Source organism: Phyllostomus discolor, chromosome 2 (assembly GCF_004126475.2).
Source record: "Phyllostomus discolor isolate MPI-MPIP mPhyDis1 chromosome 2, mPhyDis1.pri.v3, whole genome shotgun sequence".
NCBI lineage: Eukaryota > Metazoa > Chordata > Mammalia > Chiroptera > Phyllostomidae > Phyllostomus > Phyllostomus discolor.
In genome coordinates this window covers 24,168,390-24,181,434 of record NC_040904.2, presented here as the reverse complement: position 1 = coordinate 24,181,434, position 13,045 = coordinate 24,168,390, and the positions used below count along the sequence as shown (strand labels likewise).

General features: G+C 38.7%; 1 protein-coding gene across 3 annotated transcripts in view; it reads left to right on the top strand.

The window, feature by feature from the left end:
* VEPH1 (ventricular zone expressed PH domain containing 1) overlaps positions 1–13,045 on the top strand; it is a 200,510-nt gene that overhangs the window by 32,781 nt on the left and 154,684 nt on the right. For all 3 annotated transcript variants that reach the window (XM_036017603.1, XM_028505107.2, XM_036017602.1), the window contains one exon: positions 1,227–1,401. In XM_036017603.1, coding sequence (XP_035873496.1) covers positions 1,227–1,401 — 175 coding nt within the window. The remainder of the gene's footprint in view (positions 1–1,226; positions 1,402–13,045) is intronic.

Sequence of the window (13,045 nt, the reverse complement as noted above, 5' to 3'; positions counted from 1 at the left end):
GGGATAATTTAAAGTGGGAAGATATAAGTACTTTTTACATGAACAGTTAGAGAAAAATAACTACTTTTTATTTCTAATGTAATAAAAAAGCTTCCTGAACATGCTGTGCACTGTGCAAGTTTTCTTTATATTCAGTCAGGGCTGGAGTGGATGGTCCCTGGCTGGTGTAGCTCAGTGGATTGAGCACCGGCCTGCAAACCAAAGGGTTGCCAGTTTAATTCCCATTCAGGGCACATGCCTGGGTTGTGAGGCAGGTCCCCAGTAGAGTATGCATGAGAGGTAGCCACACACTGATGTTTCTCTCCCTCTCTTTTTCCTTCCCTTCCCCTCTCTCTAGAAATAAATACTTTTTTAAAGAAAGTTTATGGTAGTGAAAATATACCATTCACTTTTAAGAAAACAATTTGTATTTTTCCAATATTATTCCCAAATAAGGTACTTAAATGCTGATAGCATTATTTTATACATAAGATATTGATGTTCAGTCACAAAGTAAATCAAAAACTGAATTATTTTAGAATCCAAAATTCCCTTGCTTATGTTCCTTTGTTTTTTTCTTCTGAATCTCATGAGCTGACACTTTAGTTTTTAAGATAGCCAGAAAGCAATTTCTTCAGCATTCCTTGGGTTGTTTTCTCAAGTATAAGTCTGATGTTATTTTTCTCATCAATGACTCCTGATCACCCTAATAATCAAATCCAAACTGCTTAGCGTGACACACCAGACCGTTCATAATTACACCCCCATTTACCTCTCCAGCCCCTTCTCTTACTTCCGCACCCAAGTTTCTCTGCATGCATCACACCCCATCTGTACTGAACGGTTCCCAGTTCCCCAGATGCACACACTCTCTCTCTCCTCTACGTCTCCACATGTGCTTTTCCTTCTGTCCACTCTTTTTCTTCCCATTACCCAGCCATCTCCTATTCATCCACTAAGTCACAACCAAGACATCACCTCCTCCGTGAAGTCTTTCTTGACAGCCCCTCCAAGGCTGGATTAGGTGCTCCTTCTTTGCTCCATTAGTACCCTGAACTTTGCCTTTCATGGCTCTCAGTCTCCCTGATAAAAACAAGAGTTCCCAAATACAGTGAAAACAGGGCAAAGCCTTTGTTTTCACAGCTGCACTTTGAGAACTTAGCTCAAGAAATATTTTTTTTTGCTGAGTAAATAAATGAATGAATAATGAGTCACTAACTATATGTTGTTTTCTCGCATTTCCTCAGAATTACAACCGGCCCCCGGTGATGGCATTAGCCATCCCCATCGCAGTGAAGTTCCTCCACAGAGGCAACAAGGAACTCTGCAGGAATATGTCCAACTACCTGTCCCTGGCTGCAATCACCGAGGCAGAGCTCCTGGCTGACCACACAGAGGTGATAGTCAAGAGCATACTCCAAGGTATGGTGTGAGGGCTGAGCGTGGGGAAATGTTTTAGGAGTCGTTTCAAAGTATTTTCAGTTTGTGGAAAGTGAGACCTAGAGTATTGAGGGGTACCTTCGATTCTCTGCTTTACGACTAGCTAAATTGTGAACGTAGGTGAGGTACATTACTTGGGCTGGTTGAGTCTGCATCTTTTCACTGGGCAGATGACTTATTTGGATTCATTGGGTAATTTGTAAGCTTCCCTCTCACTCTACATCTCCCAGTTTGGAGAACTGTGTTTTCCATGCTTCTCGTCACCTTGTTCGTGGACTGACTATGGTGAGCCTGTCTGTCTGCACTGAGTGAAAAGTGCCCCTCTGCTGTTGATGGCTGATGGAAAACCTCTTCTTCCTCTGGTTTCCGAAAGCAGGAAACTGTGTAAAGTCTTCATAAATGTGAACATGATTGGGGACTGATTTGTAATTGCATGAAATACTATCCTAAAAACTCAAATCAGGAGCGAACAGTTACCCTCTGTTAACTGTTTTACATTTGCATGAAAGAAAACAAGTTAGTCCACTCAAAATACTATCTTTGTCTTGGGTTTTTCCTTTGGTTTCAAATCAAAAACCATGTTTTTTTGGATTTGAGATGAGAAAAAAGTATAGTATTTAATATGCACTGAAGTGTTTGAGGTGCTCATCAATAAAACTGAGTCTCAGGCCCACATTTTACTAACACCCCTCCCCACATGCTTGAGTCGAACATCAGCCAAACTATTTGGCTGGGAGCACCCAGTAAAGTGCTCCTGGACAAAAAGTATTTCTTGGCATCCCCAAGGGAGTCCTACATGTGCTCTCCTCCTGAGATGTCCAGGCCAGTCCACACGCCTATGCTGCTGTTCTTTCCGGGCTTCCCAGTATGGCATGCTGTGGTGATGTCTCCTTCCGCCACCCTGGGCCCAGCCAACTCTGTGGCTGCAACTACCACCAAGGTCCCAGGAGCAGACCCCACTCCACACTACCCACTTCTGCCCTTGTGCTGCTCCACTTGAAGATCAGGAGCCACCAGTCCTCAGTCCACTAATCCCATGTGGCAGGGTCAGGGAGAACACCTGGATTTCTCCTTAGTGTTCCATTTTGGTAGAGACACCCCAGAACAGGGTTGCTTGCTCTCGGTGCCAGAATGTGTTACCAAGTTTGTGGTCAATAGACAGTTCTATGTTTTCTAAAATTGCCTCTTCCCTGGGCTTCACTATCGACCCAAGAGTCGGGCTAGAGAGGAATTCGTCCTCCAGTTCTCAATATGCCTGTGGCCTGCCAAGGACTGAGGTTCTGTTTATTGTACCAGACATTGCCAAGAAGAGTCCCCCACTCCCAGCCCCCAGACAACTGACCAGCCACCCCAATTGTCTGCCAGATGCCCAGATATGTCTGAACCCCAGCCATGACAGCAGAAGTTTATCACTCTCCCTGTGCTCCCCTGGAAAGATTTGTCATCAATATTACTAGTCAGTGTCATTCTCTTGGCTACAGGGTTGAATTGCTAATTTCACTTTATACATATTAAACTTGCTAAAAGTCTGGAAAAACAATTATGTTTTTTTTTCACCACTTTGGCTACATATTTGGAACAAATTTTATAGGAATTACAAACACTTATACACACCACACATTTTAAATCCATGGTAGTTAGACTCGTAAGTAACTGATATATGAAAAAAAATGAATTGTCTCTTTGTAGCTGCCAAAAACTTAGGTCATGTATTTGGGACTTTTTTTTTTTTTGAAATGCACTTTCAATGACAAAGAAATCTTTTGAAATGCAAAATACACTTTCTTAATTCACTTCAAGCATTTGAAATAAACAAATGATTTGGTTTATTTAATCTGGCACAATGAAAATTACCATAAAATAAATGACAATTTGACCTAAAAGGTTAGGGCTACGTATTTCAGGGTTTAGATTTGTAAGGCAGATATGTCTGTAAAACTTCACAGTCAATCACATGAGCACGTCAAACTTTGAGCTTCAAAGCAGCAGTGATCTTGCTATCTCTGAGTAGTAAGAGTTTTGCTCTGGAAATTTGTGTCATTGACATATCCTGCCAAACAGCCTTAGAAGACACCAGAAAGATTTCTTTTTTCTTTACCTACAGTTTTCCCCCCTCCTCAACTTGAATTATCTGAATCCTCATTCGTCCATTTTTCTACTTCTACAGAAAATGTTAAAGTTTATACTTTGCTTAGTTTGATCTGAGTTTTAACAAGGCTAGAATTATAGAAGTGTCAAATCTTAGGTTGGGACATTAAATATGATTTAGCTCAGTTACCCAAGCAATGCTTGAATCCCCAATGTGTTTAGTTTTATATTATATATAAACATATTTATTTTATTCATTTTGTTTAGACTTTATTTATCTGTTTTATATTCTCTGAACCCTTCTAATAACAAGGAAATTGTGCAAGGTTCTTCCTTTTGCAGAAAGGATTAAAGGCATTAGCAGAGTGTTGTCTTGATTTGTGCTTGAGAGCTAAGGAGATAGAAAACCTGAACATTTCTCTATCAAATGAGGCAATCGAATTGGTATTTTTAGATCAACCCACTAAATAAAAACAAAAACAAAAACTGTCCCATTTAGTTTTATACACAAAATATACAAAAAATAATTGTAATCTTATGTAAACTTCTTCAAATAATTAAAAAGAAGTACATTCTCAAGCTAATTCTACAGGGCTGGTTATAACCATATATCACTACCAGATGAGAACAATATAAGAAAGGAAAATACAGACAGATCTCAATTGTAAACATAGATACACAAATCACAAATAAAAATTTTAGCAAAATGGCTCTTGCAATGCTTAAAGAAAAAAAATAGTATACATTTGTTGAGTGATTTCTCTGTACTAGATACAGAGAAATTGTCTTATCCTGTTTTAATTCATATAATTTTTCCAGTATGGTATGAGGGAGAAGTTATTATATATGAATTTTTATAAAATTCATAATGACTAAGTTGAATTTACCCCAGGAATGCAAGGATAGGTTACTATTCAAACAGAATTCCCCACAGTGAAAACTAAAGGGGGAAAAGGTCATGTGATCAGTAAACGTCTCATAAAATTCAGTACCCATTAATGAAAAAAAAATGTACAAACTAGAAATTTTGGAAAATGTCTTAAACTGATTAGAAGCATATTTATTATACACTTCTAATGTTTCGCCACTATATATGGGGACCTGTCCAGAAAATATCCAGCCATGTAATATGAAAAATAGAGACATTTATTGGAGAACATACAAGATACAAGAAACATTGTACACAGGACAATGACTCCTCAGTCCCCTTCAAAGTAGGCACCTTGGGACCTCACACAGTTATCCCAATTGCCATCAGCTGCCCCATCATATTTTCCTGAATCTTATCAATGGTCGGACATCTCTCACCTTTCAAAGGTGATTTTAGTTTTGCGAAAAAACCAGAAGTCACAGGGCACCATATCTGGGCTGCAAGGGGGCTGAGTCACCTGGGTGATTTGATGTGTTGCCAAAAACTCTGCATGGGATGTGATGCATGAATGGGTGCATTGTTGTAATGGAGCTGCCAATCACCCATTGCCCATAGCTTCAGCCTTCTGAATCATCTGAATAGTTTCCATGGAGGGATGTTCAAGCTTAATCCAAAATTTGATTCAGATTCGTTGTTGTTCTCAGTCATTTTGAATGTGATGGCCCCACAGTACACATGCTCACTCAACGGTGTCTACTGCCCCCACTGACTAGTATGGTGATGTCTCATTGTTCATGCATGCACATTCCAGTCTACTTTCCTTGGCTGCCAAGTTACATTGATGTCATGCAAACCATTCTCATTGTATTAACAATGGCTGGACATTTTCTGGACACTAAAAGCACTCCTTTAAAGTCAGAAAGGAAACAAGAATGCCACTACATCAACTTTTATCTACTATGACAGTATGTAACACTAGTTATAAGAATCAGAGACAATAATTATTATTTCTAAAATATATGATTCTGATATTACCATATCAGAAATTCCAAAACTCTCTAGTTAATTCTTCAACATAGTAAGAGAAAAACATTGTTTTCCTATACACCAATAACAACAAATAAAAATATAATGTTAAAAATAATAAAGTAGCAACATAAAAGATACCTAGAGAAAAAGATATAGGACTTCTGAACATAAAATAATAAAATTTTACTGAAAGTAATCAATAAAAGATAAGCAAATAGAGCAATAAACCATGTTCATAGATGGGAAGCCTTGATGTAGCAACCATGTCAATTTTCTCTAAGTTAATCTATAAATGCAATGAAATTTTCATAAAATCCCCACAGAGATTTCTATGAAAGATGATAAGCTGATTTTAAAATGACGAGTGAAGTGCACTGGAACAGATAGCCACAACAATTCTGCAGAAAATGGGGAAGTTTGGGAAGGATGGAAAGGCATTCATTTCCAAATACCAAGACATCATGAAATCATAGTACAGACTGCACCCAGCTTACAATGGTTTAACTTTACCATAGCATGAAAGTGGTACATGTTTGGTAGAAAACAAGCTTTGAATTATGAACTTTGATCTTTTCCCAGGCTAGCCATATGCAGTATGATACTTTTCTGATGCTGGGCAGCGGCAGTGAGCCACAGCTCTGAGTCAGCCACAAGATCATGAGGATAAACAACTGATACTATACAGGATATTGTGTTGCCAGGGAGTTTAGGATATTGTGCTTTGTGTTTTCACATCCTATCATGTCTACAAAATGCCCATCTGTCTTCTGCTTCTGGTGAGAAGAAGAGGAAGGCAATTACTCTTGAGATGAAATTCAGCACAACTGCCCAACAGTATTGTAATGTAAATGTTCTGACCATGCTTAATGTAGACTGGGCTAAGCTATGGTGTTCAGTAGGTTAGGTGTATTAAAGGCATTTTCAACTTATGATATTTTCAATTTACAATGAGTTTATCATGACATAAAGCATGTGCTATTAAAAAGGTATAGTGCTAGGACTTCCGGTCAAGATGGCAGCATAGGTAGACATGGCTCACCTCTTCGCACAACCACAACAAAATTACACCTAAGATACAGAAAAATCATCACTTAGAACCATCTGAAATCACATTAATGGAAGTCTGACAACTATGGAATTAAAGAAACCACATCCATCCAGACTGGTAGGAGGGGCACAAACACAGAACAGGCTGGTCCCACATCCATGTGTGGTGGATAAAAATTTGGGAGGGATATCTCAGGAGTGAGGAGTCCCGGACCCACAATAGAGCACCCAGCCCAGGGTTCTGGAGCCAGGAAGATAAGTCCCCACACTTCTGGCTGCAAAAACTAGCAAGCATTGAGTCATTGGAAGAAATTGCTGGAGCCCCAAGCAGTTTCTCTTAAAGAACCCACAAATAGACTCACCTACTCAGACTCACTCCCTCTGGGCTCCAGCACCAGGGTGGTGGCTTGAGGGACACCAGTGGCATGCAGGGAAAGGATAAGGCATCTGGCACCAAGGCGAACAGAGGCTATTGTCCATTTTCTGGGCCCTCCCCCAACAGAGCCAGCAGACTGGTACCATATCTAAGATTCCATCGACCTGACTAACACTGTTTGACCCACTTTGGAGATCCCCAGAAATTCCGTCCCCCACCCCAACTTACAGGCCCACCCAAGCTGCTTTTCCATATGAATGACTGGTCTTGGTTCATGCTTCACAACTTCCTAAATCCTCTCAAACAAGCAACAGCTGGCCTCCCAGGCCTGGACTAGCAGCCTAGATTCACAGCTTGGCTTCACCTGGAAATCGGCAAACCTTGCATAAGTATCAGCCATCTCAGATTGCTTTATAACTCAGGCAGAGTGGGGACTGATCTTAGCCTGTACCACCTGGGAAACCGCAGGGTCAGCACACCCAGTGGACAGCTGCAGACCACATCGGAGCCCCACCACCTGCTGCACCTGCACAGCTTATCTCCACAGAAGGTGGAGGTTGGTAGCACATGGTCATAGCCAATCCTTGCAGCTGACTGGCCTGGTTAAATCCCTCCCATTGATCTGCCAACAGCAGCCAAGGCTCAACTACAAGAGGAGGGTGTACTCAGCCCACACAGAGGGTGTACCTTAAATACCCAGCTCGGGTTTTATGGGAGGCTACGCCACTGGACCCTACAGGACACCTACTGCATTAGGTCACACTATCAAGACACAGAGTCAAGGCATCTCTACTTAATACATAGCAACAAATTAGGACAAAATTAGGAAAAATTAAGACAAACAGGGAGTTTGCCAAAATGAGGAGAAAAAGAAATATGGCCCAGATGAAAGAATAGATCAAACTCCAGAAAAAGAGCTAAACAAAATGGAGAAAAGCAATCTATCAGATGCAGTGTTCAAAACACTGGTTGTAAGGATGCTCAAGGAACTTAGTAAGGACCTCAGCAGCATAAAAATGATCCAGTCAGAAACATGAGATATGCTAACTGAAAGAACAATTTACAGGGAAACAACAGTAGAGTGGATGAAGTGGAGAATCACATCAATGCTTTGGAACATAAGAAAGCAAAAAACAACCAATCATAACAAGAAGAAAAGATGATCCCCCAAAATGAGGATAGTATAAGCAGCCTGTGGGACAAGTTTAAGCAATCCAACATTCATTTCACAGGAGTGCCAGAAAGGGAAGAGAGAGATCAAGAAACTGGAAACTTATTTGAAAAAATAATGAAAGAAAACTTCCCTAATGTGGTGAAGGAAATAGACATGCAAATCCAGGAAGCACAGAGTCCCAAACAAGATGGGTAGAAAGAAGCCCACTCCAAGACACGTCATAATTGAAATGCCGAAGGTTAAAGATAAAGTTGGGAGGGAGGCACTGTGGGAGAATGAGTGAGAGGTGAGGGGATTAAGAGGTACAAATAGGTAGTTACAGAATAGCCATGTGGATGCAAAGTGCAGCATAGGAAATGGAATAGACAAAGAAGTTACACCCATGACCCATGGACATGAACAATGGTGGGGGGATTGCCTGAGGGCGTGGGGGGTGCTGAGTGGAGGGGGGCAAAGGAGGAAAAATTAGGACAACTGTAATAGCATAATTAATAAATCTTTTAAAAGTATAGCGCTCATGCAAGAACAGGCCAATAGCCCATAGAATAAAGTAAAGAAGCAAGAAACACATCTATGCATATATGGGAATTGCAGAAGGCAGAGGAATCTTCATAGTGAATGAGGATAGACTATTCAAGAAATGGTTCTGGGGCAACTGTGCATATCACAACATGCATAGATTAATTTCATGTGGAATAAAGCAAACTTTAAATCTCTCCTTTTGTAAAATGCAAAGTCTATTCATGATTTTTAAAAGATCTCTCAGCAGACTGGCAATGGAAGGAAACATTCTTAATCTAATAAAAGATATCTATAAAAAAACTTATAACTAAAATCATTCTTGATGGGAAAATATTGAATGTTTTCCAGAATTAAAAAATAAGGCAAGGATGTCTCTTGGGTAATGAATTTGTTCTCTGCTGAAATAGCAATCTCATATTTTATAACATCAGAACCTTTTCAGAGTGGGAGAGTTGCTTTTCTGTGGCTCTGAGTAATTCTCCAGACCTGTTCTTTGCCATTGAAGATGCTCTGTAGAACCTGCCCAGTATTAGAAGTTAAAAGCACGACTAATGTTTATCTTGCACCCAAGAAGGCGACAGTATTATTGGAAACCCCTAAAATGAGGGTCTCTCCAACTCTAAGTGATTATTTCAGGGTTATAGAGAAACCCTTTCCAAATTTGGATCTGGAGCTCTGTGATGCGGCGCACACCACCGGCATCAACACTAAAGCAGTGGTGCCCCTTCCTTTGCGTTTCTGAGTCAGTGGTCACAATAAGGAGACACTCTGTCTCTCTGTCAATGAGCCTTTTACCGGGTCTGCTGGCACAAGTAACAAGATGACCACAAATGATTTGAAATTTAAGTAGAAAGTCTTAGGAAAGAAAATGTAATATTGTCTCAGCAAGAGTCCAAATTCCCTTCTGACTTGTTGGCAATAGCCTAGAAAAGACTGTCTAGTTAATTATGATGAATTCACTTCATTTCTTTCTGGATGTGAGAGAAAATTCAAACCACTGATTAGTGAGCTGTCTCCGAAGAAATGGAGATAGCCAATTGACCACACCCCCCAATTTATAATGGCAGTAATAATATATACCGCATAGAGTAGATGTGAAGCTTAAGTAGATAAGGCAGATGTATTTTGCACAATGCCAAACCATAGTTCATTATGGTTACTATGATTCCCCTTAATATCATCATCATCATCATCATTATCCTTGTCATAATTAATTATCATATGCCATGTGCCAGGCTCACATTAAAATACTGAAGGCAGAACCATATCCATTTGTGGAGTTTATTAATCCCTAGGAGCTACTTAGCTATTACCAACTCATGATACAATTATTCTTAAAGTAAAAGGTTTTAAGTTCACCATATTACAGGTGGTTGGGAAAGAATTTATTAATCAAATATTCTAGAAAATGGCTGACTGAACAATCTAATTAAGAATATTTAACCTGCCCTGGCTGGTGTAGCTCAGTAGATTAAGCGCAGGCCTCTAAACCAAAGGGTCGCCAGTTCGATTCCCAGTCAGGGCACTGCCTGGGTGGCAGGCCAGGTCCCCAGTTGCGGACATGTGAGAAGCAATCACACATTGGTGTTTCCCTCTTTCTCCTTCCCTTCCCCTCTCTCTAAAGAATAAATAAATAAAATATTTTTAAAAGAATATTTAACCTGAATATTTATATACATAGGGACATATTAAATATAATGTTGTAAAAAGCCAACCCAAATGTGGATTAAGAAATAGAAACATATATTGAAACAGGAAAGGATCTGAGTTGTTAACCAAATCTTGGATCAGGCACTGGCCAGAATTTGCACCTTTTCAACTCTACCAGCAGATGGTGCTGTGAAGTAGAATAAGACCAGCCCAGAGTCTAGCATCCAGGTGCTGAACTGAGGTTGATTTACCCGCAATGTAAGGGAATCTTTATAATTATGTTTGTTTGCTTATTTTCTATTTAATCCACTGGGAATAACTTGGAAAAACTTTCTTAATATAACTTTTATTTCAAATATTATTTTATGGCTTAGAAATCACTTTTAGATACATTTTCTGTTTTCTGTCGTTTTCATAATTAACCCGTCAATAAGGTAGGCAAGTCTTACTATCCCTATTTTGGTGGCTAATTTGAGACTCAAAGATTAGTTAGCAGTCTCAGCTTCTTATAGTTAGTAGGTAATGGTGGTAAGATTTGAATGCTGAGTTTCTAACCCCAAGTCCAGAAAATTTCCTTCTACACTCCAAATTTATAAAGCTGAATGCACTGTCAGCAATCTCAGTCTTAAAGTTCAGTAAATTTAAGGATATTTAAATGAACATATATATTACTTTAAGATTTTTTACTTCGTGAGGGCTATTTATTAAGTGGCTAAAAGATAGTTTAGAAAATATTTCACTTTAGTAAGCTTCTTTCAAGAACTTTATAATATAAAATTTCACAAGATGAAATTAAATTCAGTTATAACTTCTTCTTTGTTTACAAATCTAATTCTTTGTTAAAGTGAAGTTAATTAAATAATTGTCAATAACAAAGCTCTAAATTCTTAGTGACCAAATGTTCTAAATATATTTTAAAGGAGTTAATAATTTAAAACAATTTATATTATAATAGACAAGGAAAATATATCAACTGTTTTGGTCATATATTATCACTGCAAAAAAAATTTGTTCTACTGACAGTGCTATGTATCTGCTAGAGTGACAAACTCACAGTCTACCTGGAACTAAAAGGTTTCCTGGGACATGGGACACTCAGTGCTAAACATGGACAAACCAGGACAGGTGGTCACCCTAACACACTCACATAATATTTTATTCTTTATAAATATATAATATATTGTACTTTTTCTTCCTAATAACTTGAATCATGTTGCACAATTATTTTACTATGCCATAATATGATGATGCTCATAACTTTTTTGATGAATAAATGTACTAAATTAAACCAACACACCTATATATTTTTTAGATATTTTATCTCAGTTTTACTCTCTGTTTGCTGTCACTGTGTATTCGAAAACCCTTTAAATTCTGTTAGCAAAAATACAAAGTCAGATAACCAACCAACTCCCTGAGAATTTATAAAATGCATTTTCTAAGTATAGTCTATAGGTATTTTTAAATTTAAAAAAATTATCATTGACATACAATATTATTACTTTCAGGCATACAACATAGTAATTAGACATTTATATGCCTTATAAAGTGATTACCATCTTAAGTCTAGCACCGTATATAGTTATTACAATATTACTGACTATATTCCTTATGCTGTACTTTACATCCATGTGACTAATTTTATAACTGGAAGTTTACTGTCCTTCTTAATCTCATGGACATTTTTTGTCCATCACCCCACCCCACCCCCACCCCGGGCAACCATTAGTTTGTTCTCTGTATCTATGAGTCTATTTCTGTTTTGTTTTGTTACTTTGATTTGTTTTTTAAGATTCCACATGTAAATGAAGTCATATGGCATTTGGTTTTCTCTCTCTGACTTATTTTACTTAGTATAATATCCTCTAGGTCCATCCATGTTGTTGCAAAGGACCAGATTTTAGTCTTTTTTATGGCTGAGTCATATTCCATTATAAGTATATGTCACATCTCTTGATCCATTGTCTCTCAATGGGCACCTAGGTTGTGTCCAGATCTTGGCTACTATAAATAAAGCTGTAATGAACATAGGAGGTCTGCAAGCATTTTGAAGGAATAGAGTGCATTTTTTTTATTTAAAAAGAACTGCTGTACTGGATAAGAATTAGATTAGATGGCTGATCAGTACTGAATTAAAGAAGACAGAAGTGTATTTTTCTCTCACGTGAAAGAAGTCCAGGGCAGGCAGCTCAGAGCTGGCAAAGAAACTTGACACCATCGGAGAACCAGGCTTTCCCTACATTGTTACACTGAATTTCACGGTCTAAGAGGGTTGCTGAGATTCCAGCCATCGTTACCATATTCCAATCAGGGAGAGGGAGGAAGGGAAAGAGAATCACATTCAATATTTCATGTCAGCCAGATCTTAGTCCTGTGGCCACATCTAGCTGCAATTAACACTGTAAAATACAGACTTTACTCTGAGTGGCCACATGTGTCATTGAAACCAGAATTCTGTTACTTAGGGAAAGAGGGAAAGTCAATACCAGGGAGCAATTAGATGTTCCTGGAACACCTATCTAAGCTGAACTACTGTAGTCAATGACATTTCTACATTTGCAACCCAAGAATTACTTTAGTCTCTTCTATTTTTTTTCTCTGCCCTCAACATGTGATTCCTGTAAAAAATGAAAAAGATCACTTACATTTAACTTGTCAGCATATGAGTTTGCATATAACTTGTCCTGCATCATCTTGGGTCTCTAGAACAGACATAATTCATGCTGAAATGTGGAAAGGAATTGAAACCATGCCAAACTCTCTGCTCAAAGCTGGGTCCAATATTTCTTCTTCCAGCCTAGCATTCAACTCACACAGGAGATAGCTAAACAGGGATTTGCATATGACCACCATGCCTGCAACCTTGAAT